The 19,385-nt window shown below is 55.4% G+C and overlaps 1 protein-coding gene across 1 annotated transcript; it reads left to right on the forward strand.

The window, feature by feature from the left end:
* The first annotated feature begins 15,834 nt into the window (after window positions 1-15,834).
* Window positions 15,835-17,287, forward strand: LOC112967733 (C-C motif chemokine 21a-like). The gene is made up of 3 exons (XM_026069179.1): window positions 15,835-15,901; window positions 16,899-17,019; window positions 17,143-17,287. Exons 1-3 carry the CDS (start codon window positions 15,835-15,837, stop codon window positions 17,285-17,287), a joined length of 333 nt encoding a protein of 110 aa, XP_025924964.1.
* The last annotated feature ends 2,098 nt before the right edge of the window (window positions 17,288-19,385 follow it).

The raw sequence follows: 19,385 nt of genomic DNA on the forward strand, positions 1-19,385 counted from the left end.
GGACCTCTGGAGATCATCTAGTCCAACCCCCCTGCTCAAGCAGGGTCACCTAGAGAACATTGCACAGGATTGCATCCAGGCGGGTTTTGAATATCTCCAGAGAAGGAGACTCCACAACCTCTCTGGGCAACTGTTCCAGTGCTCTGTCACCCTCACAGTGAAGAAGTTTTTCCTCATGTTCAGATGGAAGTGTCTGTGCTTCAGTTTGTGCCYGTTGCCTCGTGTCCTGTCGCTCDGCACCACTGAAAAGAGYCTGGTCCCATCCTCTCGACACCCTCCCTTCAGATACTTGTACAYRTTRATAAGATCTCCTCTCAGCCTTCTCTTCTCCAGGCTAAACAGTCCCAGCTCTCTCAGYCTTTCCTCAYAAGASAGATGCTCCAGTCCCCTAATCATCTTTGTAGCCCTTTGCTGGACTTGCTCCAGTAGTGCCACGTCCCTCTTGTACTGGGGAGCCCAGAACTGGACACATAATTGAAAGTATCTTTTCCTATTTCTACCTCTGCCTCTGCTTCTGAGTGAAATTAATTAAACTGTTTGTTTATTTTTCTCAAAATCCCCACTCTGTAAGGCTAAGCAATGGTTCTGATTTAACTGACTTTAGGTTTTGGGGCCAAATTATCTTGTTTGTATTATCGGCAAGAGCTTAGTGCTTTCATGCCTAGAACGCCTTGCCCTGGGAATGGCCTGCTGTGCCGAGAAGGGGATGGGATCTTCTCTAGCCAAGAYGCTGTGGATGGGACACTCACTAGGCTCCTTGCTCCACAGGTTATTCAAATCCCTGCTCCCTGGGCTGCTGCAGATCCTTCTCACCTTGCGCCTTGCCAAAAGCCAGCCCCTTGCAGGCTGCTCCCATTAGGAGGGTAAGTTCGAGAAAGACTGGGATATCCTGTAAAGGAGTAGGACTACTTCAAAGCACACATAGGACCCCATTTTCTTCAACAGGAGGGTGTTGCACCAGCTCCAGGCTGAGAAAGAGCTATGGGCAGTCACAGCAGCTGGCAAGGTCTGATGCTAGTGACACACATGCAGCTAGATGTGGCTATGGGAAGGGTGCACTWAGCCTGAGGTTTCTGCTCTGCAGCAGTGTGAGCATTGCCCATTGCCTGCCTGCAAAACCGCTCACTGGCACGCAAATGCATGAGATCCTGGCCTGGCTGCAAGCAAGGCTTGGGTCTGCACCATTTCACCCTGCTGGCAAATCCCTCCAGCTGGTGTTATGCTGGCCCTGGGGAGGACGAGAGGGCTGGGCACGGGGAGGGGAAGGAAGGGACAAATCGTTTGACACACCTGGAGGCATGGCTGAGTCTGCGCCTTGCCCAGGGAAATGTGCTGTTTGCTGCGCTCCTGCCCTGACGTTGACACATCCATCTGGCGGGAGCCACTCTGCGTCCCCACAACATGCAGACATCGTGCAGTGCGTTTTTGCGCTGTCATGCTCTTTCAGACAAACTGCCAAAGGAAATGTCATCCTCACCTCGAAACCAGGGCTATTGGGGCACAGAGAAACCAGATGGCCTTCTCAGCCATGCTGGGGGAAAACCGCACACTTCAGCCACCAGTCCCACTCGCGGGAGTGAGGATTTTTCCCTCCTCTCCAGCTCATACTCACACCTATCCTTTGGGAATCTCAGCTGAGCTGCTGGAAAGGGTCATGTTTGTCAGGTCTCCATCATATCCTGCAGTCAGTTGGTCAGATGATTGCACCCCCTTCTTTCCCAGTGTGATTGCAGTGAGACCAGCTGCAAGCCRCTTGCTTTTACACAGTGGCAAACATGGGGGGCTACAGATGGTCTGGGGGTTCAGAGTAATCCTTCAAGCTTGTTAGTAGAGAGAGAACGACCTGTTTACTTTGAAAGGGACAGCTGCTCGCTTGGTGGGTGGCTGCTGCAACCTCAGCACACAGCTGGACTGATGCAGCATGGCTTGCCTGTCATCTTGGCCTGGAGTCTCCTGGCTGCGAGCGTTTGAACGCTACAAAATCTGGAGTCAATCTAATAACGCAGCGCTCCAGCCAGCAGCTACTGCCTGCCGCTGTGACGCTGTGAGGGGCAGCGTGGGGACATGGCGCTCTGAGCTGGGAGGATCGGGCTGGAGGCTCCCCTCTGCCTCGGGCTGGCCGCTTAGCCCTGCTGTGCCCTGTGCCCTGACGGGGCTTCCTCTTCGTGGAGAGGGTGAGGGTGTTAACATGCTTGAGCAGCTGGAAGTGAGAGCTGGGCAGACTTTCTGGGCGGACGAGGGACACTGGGACCCACGCTGTGTGCTGGGAGGCACTGGGGGACTGAGGTGCCTTGTTTCCAACCTTGCTGCCTTCCTCAACTTTCCTTTTGAAGGACCTGCGGCYGGTGGCCCCAGGATTTGCAATGTCCCTTAGCTGGTGGCTGGAAGTGGCACTGAGCAGGCTGGCCCCTGGCTGGGCTGGGTTAACAYTGAGCCCTTCCTGGGAATTCCCTGCACGGATGCCACAGGTTTTATTAGTCTGGGAGCTTTTGTGCAGGAGTGCCGATTGCAAAAGTTGTTTGCAGCAGGAGGCTGGAGCTGTTTGAAAACCTCCCAGGATGGGTCTTTGCCTTAATCTCTGTGATTAGCCCAAATGGAAGGGAACAGCTGGGCAGCCTGAGAAATAGGACAAACACATGTGAGATCCAAAGCTTCCCAGAAATTGCAGTGTATTGAGTTTAGCGCTGAGGGACTGGAAGGACAGTTTTTTATGGGGATATCCTTGGAGCAGGACAAGGGAGTGGGCCTGAGCTGCAGTGCATGGTGCACTGGTGGCTTTGGCCAGCACACGGTCTGGTGGTCAGGGCTGGACAGGAGAGTTTGGCTGTGTGGTGAGGGTGGAGGAAGCCATGGGTCCTGCATATCCCCTTACGCTGTTTGGGTTGAAGGCTGGAGGAGACYGTTGCGTTGCCCACTCTTCCCCTTGTGCAGTGCAGACCACACCTGTGAGAACAGGTTGTACCCAGGGTTCACCCTCATCCTGGACCTCAGAGATGTTTCCAGCTCTACCATGGGATAGGGACAACCCTTGCCCATGCACCGTSTTGGCATGGCAGAGGGTGAGTGCCTGCAGGGTCAGTTCTGCCCTCCCCTATCCCATATATGGCTCTCACAAGCTCATGGCTGGGACTGTGGGTTGGTAAAGACTTGGGAACTGCATGGTCTGTGCATCTCCCATTGCACTGGGGAGGGCACTGTGGCAGTCACGACGGGCTTGGGAGCAGCAACCTGCAGAAGAACATGGTCAGGAAACCTCTGTTGCAGGGCAGTGAGCGGCTGTGCATGTGGCCAAAGTCTCTGGGTGGCAGAGAGTGGAAGGATGCCGTATGTTGTTTCGGGGAGGTCGTTGCGGGGAGATTTGGGAGTACAAGCTTAGACAGGCTGCGCCTATCCCAGAAGTACTCTTCTAACGTCCTGCGTCATTCGTTTTAGCATATATAAAACGCCTATTCCAGCAAAGCGTGCCGAGCACAGGCAGAGTCCAAGTCTTGGGACAGCGGGGATTTCCAGAGGATTTAGAAGAAAATGTTATGCCGATGTTTGACAGGGGTACAGGGGTGACTAGAAAGATGGTGCACATGTCTGTGGGACATTTAGCCCCTAGTGTATCCCCAAGCTCGAGGAAGTCTCTGGCAATTGAAAGTTTTTAAGTAAGACGGGATTTTTTCCTGAAATTTGTATGTGACTAAGGGGCTCCCAAGGCAGATAACATCAAGTGGAAAGGGAGAATGGCTTGACCTCCATGATCTGCTTGGATGTTTGGAGCATTATCTTTATCTTTGCAGCACTGTAGCCAAAGCGGCTGTGTGCTTTCTCGGCCGAACACTGAGATCAGGCTCGGCAGCATGGAGATATGCTTAATCTTTTAAAACCCTGTGATAAATGAATGATTACAAACTTCAACAGGTTCCAGGAACGCTTATTAAATTGTCTTGTACAAGGAGGTTAAGCCTGCAATATCATGAGGATGGGAGGTGAAAAGGCACCCCATACGCACCGACTAGACACAGGGAGGAGATGGCGTGAGCGCAGCGAAGGGTACGATCATGGGAGGTGGGCACCCCCCGCGGCTGAGGTCACTTGTGTGAGAACCGAGAGCCACTTCGGATACACAAGGCCAGCCATCCACCCCAGCTACTCCAGCCTGTTCTTTTGAAGAACTGATGAAAAGCGTGTTTTATGTGTGGTTTCAGTTGTAAACACATTACACGGCCTTTACTTTTATGCTCCGAATCCTCACCCAAACCTGCTTAAACTGATCTTTATGTGCTAGTACTGCTGCAGCGCAAGGTGAGATAGCTGGACGGGGACATGCGACCTCTATGGAGCAGCAGGGCTGTTGCGGCTGGGAGCAGGAGAGCTTTGGGACTGGTGGGGTCTTGCTATTTGAAAGGGGAAATAAAGATGGTGGTTCAGAGAAATCCTGCTTTGTCAAAAAAGGACGTGGTGTCCCTTTCCCTGATGCAGGAGTCAGACAAATAAAAGGGGGGTTGCTGTGTGGGGTCTGAGGCCCTTTCAGGCAGCTCTGGACCCCAGCAGCACTCCCAGCAGCATGGTATCCATACCCTCTGCCCATGCCTGCTTGTGAAGCAGCAGGACATGCTTTGAACTCTGCTCCCCTCATCTCCTCCACTAGATTTTAGCTCCAACACTGAGTTTCCCTCTCTGATCACATAGCTTTGGCTGTCAGATCATGAAGGGACACTACGCTCTGCTGCAAGGAAACAAGATGGGTTTCCCAGGCTTAGCGCGAGGGACCTTTCGTTGGGTGGCTGTTAGCTGCTCTGAAGCCCATGCCCTCAGCACAGCAGTCTCCAGCCCGGCAGATGAGCCACAGACATTTGCTGTCATGAAAAGCATGGGGCAGGGAGTGACCAGCCGTTGTCCTCTTGGCCACCAGACATGGCACCGAGGACCCAGACAGGGTGTGGGAGTTACCCTGCTTGTGTCTGCTTGTGAAATCCGACAGACCCTTGCCGAGCCTTCAGGATGCCAAAATTTAATGGGCTGGTGCACGGCCTGTCCTGACCCCAGACTTCCTGCTAGAGAAGTGGGGATGAAAATGTTCTGAACATTTAACTACTTCCCGAGCCCTGTGCGGGTGGTGCGCAGCTTGCTGGGGAAGCCRGGCTTTGTGTCTTGCAGATCCTCCAGCGGTCCAGCTCCCAGAAATGGGAACACACGGGCCAAATACAAAAAGGGCAGAAGCATCCCCACAGCTTTCGGTACTGAAACAGCACGCAGTCCTCTGCCAGTCTAAACGTCCTCCCCTTCTCCCTCCAGCGAGGCAGTGGTTTTGCAATACTGGCAATTCTCATAGGGACCTTCAGAACTGGAGCAGAGCCCTGTACAGCTGGGAATTGGGGCCGTGGCCCTTGCGGTCTTCCTGGGGGTGCAAATTCCCCTTTCTGACTGTAACCACAGTCAATTGCTGTGGGGGACATGGGGCGCGGCCTGAACTCACTCTTGTCTTGGAAGCCATGAGCTCCTCCAGACCTCTGCAACACACGGGGTCTGCTCTGCTGCTGAGGCAGGGATGGGTCAGGATGGGACTGATTGGGGGAGGCAGGTATGGTACCCCTGGATCCCAGGGCCCCACAAYGCGAGAGCCAGACCTGCAGTGCAGGGCTCGCTGGGTGGATGCAGAGCCACTCGCTGGCACAGACACTACAGGTCAATCTGCTTCACATGCACAGGGATGTCCCTCTTGCTGGTGTTCACATGCTACAACAGCTCTGGCTGTATTAGGACCATCTTGGTGTCTCCATTAGCCTCTGCAAAGGGGAAGGGGCCTCATGTCTCCACTGAACTGCCCTGTGGGGAATCAGGACTCCAGAGCTGGTCATCAAATTGGTCACCAAGGGGAGGCAGAGGGGAGTGACACCCACTGGACCATGGGGAAAGCAGTATTTGGAGCTGGGTCTCTGTTTGAGATGTCCCAGCTGGCCAGCCAGCACCCAAACTCTTCGGTTCAGCTGGCTGGTCTGGGAGCAGTGCGAGTGGGTGGAAATTCCCTTTGGAGAAGGGGATCAGGCGAGACGGCTGTTTACAAGGGAACATTAGGGAAGAGCTGCAGGGCCAGAAGCCGTGAGACCTCCCGGCACCATTCGCCTGCAAGGTTCTGGAGGCAAAGCATGAGGAGAGGGATGGGAGACATAAGCCTATCCACACAGCAGCTCTGGGCTGTGGGGAATGCCAAATGGACCAAGGCTTGTTCATCTCCTCAGGTCAGGGAGGAAGACTGCCATGAAGACAAGTCTTCAAGGAGACTGACTTGGAGAGAGAAGAGCTCCTTGGGAAAAATTCATGGAGGCTAACATATCTCCAGGAACAGTATGACAGCTACTTTCCCTATGGAAATCCTGTGGAGATAAAGTTCCACTACCTCACAGCGGTACCTATCCCACCTACTGCACCATCACATTGCACCTGGTCTCACTGGTCCTAGCCAGCAAAGGTCCTCAGATGCACAAGGTGGGAACTCACCTTCTGCTCAGGCCTCCAGCTCCCTCTTTGGGGGTCTTGGCTCCTCCATTTGCTGCAGGGAAAAAGGTCAGGTGTCTGCAGTGGTGGCTGAGAGAAGAGGTTGGGCTCTTCTCGGAAGAGGCACTAGCTTCATCACTGCTTTTCTGCCAGAATCCTTTTTCCGGGGCAACTCAGCCTTGTAGAGTGAGAAGAAACCTGTGGTTTTGGGAGTGACATCTGGGTGCTCCCACTGGTCTATCCTGAGCTCTAATCGGACGGTCTTCCCAGAGTGGCCCGGTGCCCAGCTGAGACCCTTGCTCATAGCCTCAGGTGTGCTGGGAATTTCAGAAATGCTCCATCTCCCAGASATCCACCAGCTCTCCATCCCTGGGAAGGCTGGGGATCCCTTTTGCCCTTCGCAGGTTTTCCTTGTGCACCCCTTCAGGCTGGTGTACCTGAAGGCACTCTCTCCACACACAAAGTCTAATCTGAGAGATTGTGGACTTGCCATTGAGGTGAAGAGTGTCGTTTCTGAGTGTTTGTGATGGCCAAATTACTTTCCAAGCAAGTCACAGCCAAGAAAAGCAAGCCCAAAGGAAAGGCAGGTGATGACAGTCCTTCTGCTGTTGTTGATCTGATGTTTCTTGTTCTGCGGGGTGTTCCTCAAGGAAACTGGATTTTGTAGACAAGGGAGAGCTCATCATCGCAGTAACTGTGAGGAATAAACTGTTGGCTGTGGCCAGCCACAGGGACAGAGAATTGCTTACTGCTCTCTGGTCTTGTCTTTTCTGGCCCTGTAGATCTGACTCAGTAAATGTGCTTCATGTGTTTTATTGTGGGGCAGATCTGGTGAGACATGAAGTGTTCGGTGCACGTGAAAGTTGCACACCAACCCCCGGCCCCATTAAAGACATCTGTTAAAACTTCCCCAGTTCTTCCATAAAGTGAGGTTCTGGCTTGAATGTTTCAGATGATGCTCTTTTCTGCTCTCCTTATAAATTCCTCCTCATCCTACTCTCTCTTTTCAAACCCTAATCCAATTTTTTACATCCCTTCTGAAGGACTGACTCCAGAACTGGATGGTGTCTGCAGTGGTCTGCTGATATACGTGTGCACAGGGTACATGGCCTCCTTTCCTCTGTTTGTGATTTCCTGGCATTTGTGCCAGCCACACGTTTTTTAAGTACAGATTATTTTGGCTGCTGAAACTAGTGAGATTGGACATTTTGATAGACAGCAGAGCTATTTGGAGTTAGACGAGCAAGGAGCTGTATGGACAGGAATGTAGGTTAATGCACTTCAGGGCACAGGCTGTCAAATGGGTCTCTGGTACAATATCCCCGTGTGAAGTACATGTGTGTCAGTGTGTGCAGGCATGCTCGTTTTCTAAACTGCCATGCTTTGCTTCTGCAGACTCCTTGTAGGTGCCTTACACAGCCTTCCCATGGCCCAAAGAGCAGGGGGGTGACTGTGAATGGCTTTATAAAGAGCTTTTTCCTTAGGGACCCTGGGGTTCCTTCTCCAGTCCAACCTATGTGATGGAATAGCTGGTTGAGAGCAGTGGGGCTGGGCAGTCTGGGGAAGATGATAGGCGAAGGGGTCTCATTGCTGTCGGCAGCAGCTTGATGAGGTTGGACACACGCCAGGGTCAGGCTCTTCTTGGAGAGGCTAAAGACAGGATGAGAAACAGAGGCACAAGTTGTGCCAGTAATTTCCTATTATATGTCAGAAAACTTATTCTTCCCCAAAGAGTGGTGCAGCCCTGGACAGGGCCCAGAGAGATGGTGGGTTTCAGTGCCTGGACCAGACTCTGAGTAATTTGATCCAGCATGGAAGTTAGACCTGCTCTGAGCAGGAGGTTGGACTGGAGAGCCAGAAGTCCCTTCCCACCTCAGTTATTCTGCGATGCCATGGTATTTGTCTGTGATATTAGGTGTTGAATGAGAGGCAGTTGTAGGTAACAGAGACAGGAGCATGCTCTGAGAATGCTTTTCCTGCCTATCAATCCCAATCATATTAGCTGGCCTAATACAGCTCTTGCTTGTCCCTGTAACCTTGTCTTGGTGCAGCTGTGTGGGGTGTTTGCAAGCTAGCAACTCTCACAGGAACATTCAAGACTGGAGCAGAGCCCCGCACAGTGGAGAATTACGGTTGTAGSCCTCATGGTCTTCCTGGGGGTGCAAATTCCCCTTTCTAACTGCAATCACAGTCAATTGCTGTGGGGGATACAAGGTATGGCCTGGGCTCAGTTTTGTCTTGGGCATTGTGAGCTCCCCCAGACCTCTGCAGCACATGAGGTCTGCTCTGCTGAGGTGTCAGGATGGGACCACATGGGGAGGCAGAGATGCAGCTCGCCTTCCTAGTGTTATGTTAAACAGGAACCCTCTGGTCTCCCAGGAAAGGCTTGCAAGGCATCTGGGAGGCTTTCCTAGAGCTTGCACAGACCTGGTGCTGCCTTTTCAGGGTCTGCTGGGCTTTGACAGGGGGATGTGGTCGGGAGGTCTCACAGCTTCTGGCCCTGCGGCTTTTCCCCTGCAGCTCCCTTGCTGTAAACAGCTGTCTTGCCAGACCCCCATCTCCAAAGGGAATTTCCACCCGCTCGCACTGCTCCCAGACCAGCCGGACACCACCTGCAGCCACCGCGGAACCGAAGAGCTTGGGTGCTGGCTGGCTGGCTGGGGCATCTCAAGCAGAGACCCAGCTCCAAACACTGCTTTTCCCATGGTCCAGTGGGTGTCATTCCCCTCTGCCTCCCCTTGGTGACCAATTTGACAGCCAGCTCTGGAGTCCTGATGCGCCGAGTCTCTGGTTAATCCCTGCTCTGTCTGTGCCCATGTGGAGGTTGTTGTGCATTGTGTGTGTCTTCCTGGCAGTGCAGAACATCCTCTCTTCATCACTTCTGTCTGCCCAGAAGAGGGACAGACCCTCGGGTCACTTCTGAATTCTCCAGGTGTGGTCCCTGTCACCTATAGTCACCTACTGCAGGGTTTTGACTGCTCCATCACTGAGCCCTGCTGCTCTGAATTACTATTAATGACTAGTCATATTGAGATATCAATGTTATTACTTATTCCGATCATTCAATTATATCCGGGCACAGTGAGACCTGTCCAAGCCGGGCTTTCAGCACTCCCCCAGGCATTTCTGGGCTTCTGGGCAGCTGTTTCCTTTTCACGCTGCTGAGGAGGGCTTGGCTAGCTGCTATTTGGGTGCCCTCCCAGCAGTGTTGCTTCCCTTAGTGCCAAGTCGAGTGTGCTCACTGCCCCTTAACCAGCAGCTGATATGGCAGGTCTGTGCCTGGTGCCTGCACTTGGCAGCTCCTAGACCATGTGGGGTGTCGCCTCCTTTCTCTTGGCTTTCTCTCTCCCCGGGCACTTGGTTTTGCCATTGGTGCCTGGGAGCTGGGCCCTGCCTCTTCCCTGGTTGGGGTGGCTGGTTACACCTTCGCTGGGAGCAGAGCTCTTCTCTGGCGTTTTCCAGCCTTGGCTGAAGCACATCCAGTTTCTTGTTTACATTTTGCTCTAATGTCTTCTGCAAACTCTCCAGAGCCTTCTTGATGTTTTGCTTCATTTCCCTTTGACCGTCTTTAATTTCTGTGTCTCCGTTTCCCCCCACTTGATGAACTCGCYGTGTGTGCCAGCTTCTATCTGCTCTAGAAACTGGATCCAGGATCAGAGCAGCAGAGCTGAGCACACGCCAGAAGCGCAGGGCAGAACGGCCTGCTTGGCGGACATTGGGTGTCTGTCTGCAGTACAGCTCTGCCTGTTTTCAAGTACAAAGTCCGATGTCCCTCGACACCGGAGCAATGAAGTGGAGAAGGAGCAATTTCCTTTCCGACAACACTCAGCCCTCTCCTTTCCCAGCAACTTCCCAAAGCTCTCTGAATTCACACGTTATGCGTGCCGGGCCAGGACTACGTGTTTGCAAACAGCAGATGTGTGCACACCGCTGCTCAGAGCCCGACCAAACCACCTACTCCAGGCAGCCCTGCCAGCGGTCCTGGCTCAGCTGGCACACATGCGGTACCTTGTTTTGGGGGCTGCTCACTTTGCCATGGGAGGATTTATGACTTGATACATCTCCATATTCAACAAAGGCTGCGCTGGGACCAGCAGTTCCTACTAAGTTTCACCCTGCCATAAGATGAACCATGATTTTTCTTGACGGAGGATTGCTGTTTCTCCATGGAAGAGGGAGGAGTGGCTCTGTGGTCAGCACAAGGGCAGAGGACCAGCTGAAAGGTGCCTCTCGTTTGGAGGGTTGTACAGACTCCAGCTGACCAGCTCTTCCCTGCAGCACCTGCCGCCAGCTGGCCTAGGCTCTCCGTCAAGAGCAGGACTATGTACCCTTTCCACCAGCAGCCTYGGCCACCCCAGGGAGGTCTCCACCATGCCACAGAGGGACAGGTTCTGAGCCATCACCCCTTTCACCAGGCACCGAGAGTGTTTGCTGGAGCAGTGCTGGAAAAAGTGCGAACTCCCCACCGCCTGAACCCACAGGACCCCGTGCGTTGGTAACGCTTGGCTCAGGAGGGGTGAGATCCAAGTGAACCTGCCCACGTGCTCTCCCTGGGGAGGCAGAGGGCAGAGCCTACCCAGCCCTTACCTGGGAGATGGAGCCAGGTGAGTGACAGTGCCCCATGCCACAGAGAAGATGCTGTAGGAAGATGGCATCTTGCCATGGTGCAAGACCCACTGGGGTCCCTCTCAGCCCGCTTGCTCCCATTTCACCCCAGCGGGTGTGCTAGCGGTGGAAGGGTTAACTCCTTGCACTCACACCCGGCTCAGAAACTGCTTTTCCTCCCAGGTCAGAGCACCCAGGGCGTGAGGGGGGGGCAAACTTCTCCCTGCCGAAGGCCGTGTCTCAAAGCATAGCCGGCTCCAGAGTCCGTGTGCGAGGAGGGGACTCCCAAGCAGCCTGCCTCCCGGCCCTTCCCAGCATGTTGTGCTCAGCCTGCTCTTCCCATCAGTTCTGCTGATTGCTGGGGACGGAGAGGCAGCCAGCAGGGAGGCTGCCCGGCTCGTGTGCCGCTGGCTTCCAGCAATTCTTTCCTGGTCCCTGAGGGCCACTTTGCTATAGGACGTTTCTATACCGTGTGCCTGGCAGGCAGCCCACTCCTCTTCCCAGCCACTGGGGCTTTCCACCCTGGACTTTGCAAAGTACCTCTTACTGCTGGCTCCTGCGAATCAGGGGCCTCTGCAAGAAGGAATTTGCTGGTCAGCGAGTTGAATGGAGCCGAGCGACCCTGTTCCTGTTAACAGTGACTTTAACTTGGATGCAGTATCCAGAAGGATTTGGAAATTCCCAGCTCCCCTAGTAGGCTCCCCTTGATGCCCTCGGCCCTGTGAATGCTCCCTAGGAGCCTCTGCTCCAAAGCAGGGCTTGGACCACTCATTCTGAGCTGCCCAAGTAGCAGACCCCATAGTCTGGTTAGCAATGGGCACATGCACATCAGACCTAGGGGCTTTTACAGGGCTGAAGGGGAGCCCAAGGCTGGGTTAGCAGAGGGTTGAGAGTTCAGGACAGAAGGGTCTGCTGGCATTAAGAGATGGGATGCCAAGAAACTGGGACACTGGGAGTCAGGAAAGTAATTCCTAGGGCAAACTCCTGGCTCTGGTGTGGGGTGTGAAGCTGGAAGCATTTGGGATGGAGGCCTGAGCAAGTCCCTACCGGTTCCCATGCTGGTTTCACTGCCTGGGAAAGTCTCACAAGCAAGGCTGGTTTGGTGACCTTTGCTGTGGTCCCAATGATTTTGCACACATGGTGTATAGGGACACCATAGTCTCTGTCTATGACACCCTTCCCTCTTCCTGAAAGCTGGAGGCCCCTCCACCACAAGGATGCACTAAGGGCTGGAGCTGGACTGCCAGAGCACAGGGGTAGGTGGTTGCACGTGGCTCTGTTGGCGCATGGAGCTGTGCATGGCTGTCTGACACAGGTTCTGGGGACAGAGTATCCCTGTGGACACAGCAGAGGGGTGCCCTGACTGGCTGCATCCCCTCCCTGTGCCCCAGGGCTGTGCTCACCTCCACCCTGCACCTCCAGGCTCTGGGCAAAGGCTGGCACATGCAGGAGCCCAAGCTGGTAAGAAATGGGTTGATGTGAGTGTGTGCAAGAAATTGTGCCTCACCAGGGCAGAACTGCTGGAGGCTGCTGGCATTAGAGACCCCTAAAAAGACCTGTCTCCTCCCCTCCTGCCCCAGCAGCTCCTCTGTATCCCAAAAGTTAGGTCTGCCTTGTGATCTCCCCCTGCAAGCAGGGATGCTCRTGCCCTTCTTACTGCCAGAAGCTCCCTGCTTCTTCCTTGGGCTGAGTGCCCTCCTGGCTCCTCTCCAAACCACCTGCCCTGATGTTTTAGCTGAGATCGGACCCATTTGTCCCCTSTCTCCCTCCCCTAACCCCCACGTGCCCTCTTGCAGCCCCCTGCCAGGCCATGGAGGGCCTGGACTGAAAGTCTGCTCAGCTAGCCTGTTTCACTGGGACACAAATTGTGGTTGCTGGAGCAGTGCCAAAGACAGATGCCTGCAAAGGTGACACGTGCTCTAACCCTCCTCAGCAGCTCGGACCATATTTGGGGCTGGCCTCCAGCCAGAGGATGCTGCTTTGGTGTCTTGAAAACATGTAGAAAGCCAGGGACTTTCCAGGCACCTGCTGCTGTGGCTGAGGTTGGGACACATCAAGGAGGGCTTCTGGGCTCTATGCTGGGGTGGCAGGGTCTCTTGGAGCATTCCCGGGCTCCTTCAGGACCAGGCTGGACTGGCCCTTGGCCCTCTGGCTGATAGGGCATCTCTGCTGGCTTCTTCTTCTGCCCAGTCAGGCCAACAAACCCAGTGCTTTGGCTGATGCTGCTTCCCGAATTTCCTCGGGCTGCCAGGCAGCATCCTGATAGCAGTCCCCAGGCATGCAGATGACCAGTCCATGCTGGGGGCAGYTTGTGGTGTGTATCTCCTCCCACCACACCAGAGACTCAGCCCTGGCAGGATGCAGCCTCCAGGAGAGCTTTGACCAGGGTAGATACCCTGGGCTAGGGCTAAGGGAGTGGTGATACCCCCAGCTTGTCCAGCACATGGGCCTGCAGGTGGGACAGGAGAGGCTATGGGCAATCCTGGAGGGGGCAAACATGCCAAGGCAGTGCGGTCTCCCCCCAGGCACCTCTCTTCTTCCACGAGGAAGCCAGCAAACCCCAGCAACTTGTTGGGCCCTGTGCCCAAGGGTGGGATGTGGGGCTGTTGGTAGCCTGGAGAAGAGAAGGCTGAGAGGRGATCTTATCAACGTGTACAAGTATCTGAAGGGAGGGTGTCGAGAGGATGGGACCAGACTCTTTTCAGTGGTGCYSAGCGACAGGACRCGAGGCAACRGGCACAAACTGAAACACAGACRCTTCCATCTGAACATGAGGAAAAACTTCTTCACTGTGAGGGTGACAGAGCACTGGAASAGGTTGCCCAGAGAGGTKGTGGAGTCTCCTTCTCTGGAGATATTCAAAACCCACCTGGATGCAATCCTGTGCAATGTTCTCTAGGTGACCCTGCTTGATCAGGGGGGTTGGACTAGATGATCTCCAGAGGTCCCTTCCAACCTCAGCCATTCTGTGATTCTGTGATTCTGTAGTGAGCCCCCCATGGCTCCAGCATTGCCCCCTCCCTACCAAGAGGGRTGAGAGCCTGGGTACCCTATCACTTCTCTGCTTTTTGAAACAACCGGGACTTTGTTCTCCTCCTGGGTTACTCATTGCCCTTGCTAACTGTTTATGAGGGTCCTTATCAGGAACCAGTAGAAAGTCCTGGTGTTGCACCAGCAGCTCCCCAGTGCTGYTTTTGTGTCCCCCCCAGGGTGGGTCCTCGGACAGCACAGCCAGCCGGCTCCCCTTCGTTGTGCTGGGGTCTTCTGTGCCCGTGAGCTCCCTGAGCCATGCTGGGAGGGCAAGGGGGGCAATCAAGCCCTCGCCTGCCCACCCCATGGCACAGGCCAGTGGGGCCAGCAGTCTCTGGGCAGCAGTGGGGCTGTGCAGCCTGGGGAAGGGATGGCGAAGGGATGGCGAAGATGGGATTCCTCACTTTGGAGGTGCCTGGCAAGAGGACAAAAGACAGCGGCACAAGGAATTAGTTAACCCCAATACAATTAAATACTGTGAAAAATGTTTTCAACATCAGAACGTTTCAAACATTGGAACAGGTTGCCCAGAGAGGTTGTTAAAACTTCATCCTTGGTCCCTTCCAACCTGTACTAGTCTGTGACCCAGTGATTCTGTGAAAATGAGGAGGTCTCTGGCCCAGCCACTGCTCGGAGCAGGACCATAGTTATATCAGGTTGCTCAGGGCTTGGCCCRGCCAAGGGTTGACCATCTCCACGGATGGCATTGTGGCATCCTTTCTGCCTGTTGCCTTGTCCTCCTTCTCTACGGGTGGCCTCTGTCACCACAAGGGCACACTGTGGGCTCCCGTTCAGCTCYTCCCAGACCCCAGATCCATCCTGCACAGCCGCTTGCTAGCCAGCTGGCCCCCGCCTGCTCTGTCACATGGTGTCACTCTATCCCAGGCACAGGACTTTGCAGTTTGTCTGCGTTGAACCTTAGGAGGTGTCTGTCAGTCCCTTTCTCCGGCTGGTCCAGGTGCCTGCATATCCACAGCTCCCGACAATTTAATATCGTCGCAGACACCTTTTTTTTTTTTTTTTACACTTGTGGAGCTGGGAGTGGGCTATGCCCTCTCCCGCAGCCCCAGTCGCAGCCTGGCCTCTGAACAGCCCCTACATACACGTCCAGCCATTTCAGGAGGCTCCTGAGGCAGCAGGACGTGGATGGGGGCTAGGGGACCGGGACTGGGGTCACCCCCAGCATCTTCTCACCCATCTGGGGTGGGCAGCCTGGCTCAGGAACGGCTGGGGAGCTGGCAGCTGCTAAGCAATGTGTCGGGGGGATGCAGAGCAGGTTGGCTTTTTGGTTTCCCGAATGGCTTGGCCGCCCGCCAGGGTCCGCGCTGGGGGAGCAAACAGGCAAGCAGCAACACCCAACCTGACAAGAGCAGGTAGCAGCAGGTTGCGGGACTGGGTAGGAAACGAGAGCCCACAAACTTGAGACATGACGGGGGCCGTTTCTCCAGCGTGCCCCCCGCCTGATGCGGTGGTGGGCAGCTGGGAACAAGACAGGACACATCTGTAAAGGGGGGCTTGCTGCTTACAGGAATCCTCCCCCCTCCCTCTCCTCCGTCACCCAGCCCCCTGTCTGACAGGCGGGCTGCATGCCAGGGTGGCCGAAAATGAAAGCAAAGCATCCAGGGATAAATAGGAGTGTCCGAGGCACAAGGCAGCAGTGTGCGTCCTGCTCCCGAGCCTTGCAGAGCTCAGCACCCGACGCGCCGGCCGCCTGTGATGGCTCTCCGCCTTCTCCTGCCACTGCTCCTGCTGGCTGCTGCCCTCCTCGTCTACCCAGCTCGAGGTGAGGAGGTTCAACCCCCTGGTGCCCAGACTTGGGGGGGATGCTCTAARGGGTCTGCGCAGGGTGCTGAGCCCCTGGGTGCAGACTGCTGGCTGGAGGGCATGTGCGTGTGAGCAGATTGCAGGGCACGGGGGGGTTGCAGTGGGTTCGTGCGTGCCTATGGCCAGAGTGTGTGTGCAGCGATTGCAGTGCGTTCCTCTGCGTGTATATGTCTGCATGGCTGGGGTGCGCGGTGCGCACGTAGCGTTTGCAGCGCCTTCCTATGTAGACGTGTGTGTGCATGTGTGCATGGCTGGCTGGCAGCGTTTACTTGTAGTGCTTGCACTGCTTTCACGTGGGGGGGGGCGCATGTGCGTGTGCACGTGGCTGGAGTCGGCATGGCGTGTTTGCAGCGCACTCACGGGTAGGGGTGCGTGTGCGCGGCTGGCGTGTGGTGCACGGGTAGGGCTTGCCATGCCTTCCCAGGCGGTGTGAGTGCACGTGCTGGATTAGCTCTTCCCCTGAGGCCTGCCCTGCTTAAATCCGGCCAGGGAGAAGCAGCAGCTGTGGCTGGCAGCACAGTGGTGGCAGTGGGTGGCAGGGGCAGTGGCACCTGGAGCAGAGTGGCAGGGGCAGAGGTATGATTTTCAGCCCCTTTGCAAGAAGCCCATCTCTGCCTCAGTTTCCCTACTGGCAGAGCAGGGATAAAATTGGTGCCACATCTACCTGCGGCAGGGTCCGGCCTGTGACAGGGAGCAGGGGCTGAGAGCTCCCATCTTCATGTGGCTGTCCCAGCACATCTCCAGCCACTCTGGGGCTGGTGGCACCAACTTGCTTCCCCAAATGGCAGAGCCCTGAGCCCATGGATGGTCGCCCCCACCGCCAAGGGGGTTGCTCCTGACAGGGGCTTTCTGCAAGCTCTGCTGCAGTTCCCTCACCCTGGACTGGCCGTGCTGTGGTCCTGGAGAGTTGCCCCAGGCCAGGTCCAAAATGCCACATGTCCCCCCTTGTCCCCCAGGCATTGGCAGCCAAGCCTCCGACTGCTGCCTGAAGAACAGCCGGAAGAACATCCCGTCTGGCTGGGTGAAGTCCTACAGCCTGCAGGGACCTGAGACGGGCTGCCCGCTGCGTGCTGTCGTGTGAGTATCCCAGCCGGATGGGAGCCATCTGGAGTGGTTGGGTCCTCCCAGTCCGTCCTCCCTGTAGCCTCCCATCCGCCTCCGTAGCAGCCCCACAGCAAACCTTTCTGCCTCGATGGCCAGGTTCACCACCAGGAAGAACAAGAAGCTCTGTGCCTCCCCGACCGACGCTGCCGTGCAGAAGCTGATGCAGAAGATGGACAAGAAGAAAGCGCAGTCCACAGCGCCACGGAGAAAAGCATCGCGGCAGAAGGGGCAGCGCAYCTAGGTCGGCCCTGAAGAGGTAGGTGGGATGAGCGGGGCGCTGGGTGGTGACGTGAGGATGCTGCCCCGTGTCCCGGCTCGTGCCCCATGGTTTCTCACGGGATGGAGGGAAGCATCTGGCTGGCTGGAAAGGCACTGGCTCCCTGGGCTGAGCCAGGAAAGGGTGCCGGAGCGGGAGCTGGGGCGCAGAGGCAATTAGGGCATGGATCCCTCCAAAGCGTTGGTTGCCTTCGGATAGGGTTTCCTTCCAGAGCTGCTGGGCATGGCAGTGCTTAAAGCAAGGGCACGGTGGGACTAACCATGCTCCCCTTCCTCCCTCTGCCTAGGACGGATGCCTTCCCCACCGACAACCGCCTGGACACGGACATCTGGAGAKCGCCGGCCCCGGCTGGGGCGAGGACGGGCCGGCCGAGGGGGCTGCCCTCCGCCCCGCAGCCCCCTCGGCGCTGCCCTGCCTGCTGCAGAGTCGCCCCCGCCGCGGTCCAAGGTGCGAGCCCCAGCGCCGGCCGGCYGAGTGCACCGGCCGTGCCGTCGGGGCTTTCTGCAACGGTGGCTCCCGCGCTCCCTGGGGGGGCACGAAAGCCGGCCCTTGGGACGCCCCCGTCCCGCACGGCCCCGGGGAGCTGAGCCCCGCGCCGGGGAGGGCTGCACCGGGGACTGCATCAGCTCCGGGGGCGCCCGACAGGATGGCAGCTTTTCCCTTGACTGTTTGGGGCGGTTATACGTTTGTATTTATATTTAAAGACTGTGCTTGCATTCAGCCTCCCTGAAGGGCTCTACTTTTGGCTCCTCGTACTTTTTACAGAATACCCTTTATATCATAGGCTAGCTTTTCTGGAAGATTACTCCTATTTTTCTACGGAATAAACCATGGCTGCATTTCATTTCCCTCTGGCCCATTTGCTCCTTTCTGGCTTGCCGGGCTGTGGGGCGCTGTGCAGGGTCTGCGTCCCCGGGCCTCCTCGCAGAGCAGTTAGTAGTGGCGAGAACAAGAGTTTGGGGACACCGGGGTGATGGTGTGGCTGCATTTCTGGGCTGCTCTGGGGTTTCCCTTCAGCTTTTACAGYGCACTGTTGCAGTGTAGTTTGGAAAAGGGTAGTCAGGATTTGTTCGCACGCCCTTTTGATTTTTTAAATGCTTTTTTTTTTTTAGTACGAAATTGTAATTAAATCAAAACAAATGTTCATTTTGGTGGAATTTTACCCCCTTATTCCCCCTTGTTTTTGCTGTTGTCAGATGTTCATTCTTAAGTTTTGCTTTCAGGAAAAAAAAAAAGACACTTTTTTATCCCAAATCCAAAAAGCCTTCATGTGAAAACTGTGTGCGTGAAGTAGTGCAGGTGGGGAAATAGAACAGTTTGCAAAATTCATTGCAAACACACTTCAGTTGTTTTGAGAGTGGCCCTATCCCAAATCCTTAGTACAATGAGAAGTCACTAACCCAGGGAYGCCTTGAAGCGAGACTGCAGGGAGTGAGGGGACAGATCCTGGGAACAGGGCTGATGGGGTCATGGCACCTACCCGCGTTTGCAAAAACCCCTCCAGTATGCCGAGAAGGAGCCATTTGAAGGGTCCTAATGCAGCTGCAGTGCTTTTTGCTTGCAGAGACTTCAGACGTGGACTTTGGTCAATTAAGGTCTATTAAGTTGTATAATTGCAATAATAGGATTTGCAGGGCTTAACAATATCAGCAAAGGCTGTGTGTTGGCTGGAGAAAGCTTGTAGCTGAGTGTTTCTATCAAGCACATTTATCTGGCTTGATTGCTTTATTAGACAGGCATTTGGGTGTTCTCTAAAGACTGTATAAAGAAACTGTGAAGTCGGAGATACTGGCCCTGAGGAAAGGACAGGCGCTGAGCTTGCTCCATGCTGCACTCTGCTCCACGTGGGAGTACGTGTCCGCCTGCCGGGCTGGTTTTGAGACAAGATGTAAGGCAATAAAAACATATTCTTAACCAGCCTCACTGTTTCTCGCTGTCGTGATGTGCCTCCGTCGTGATGCGCCTCCACGGGGCGGGAAGGGCAGCCCGGGGGCTGGGGGTGGGCAGGGGAAGGGGCCGTGCCGGCACGGCAGAGTGGGGCGGCGGGTACCCTCGCTTGCAG

This window comes from Apteryx rowi, unplaced genomic scaffold (assembly GCF_003343035.1).
Source record: "Apteryx rowi isolate R43461 unplaced genomic scaffold, aptRow1 scaffold_289, whole genome shotgun sequence".
Classification (NCBI taxonomy): domain Eukaryota; kingdom Metazoa; phylum Chordata; class Aves; order Apterygiformes; family Apterygidae; genus Apteryx; species Apteryx rowi.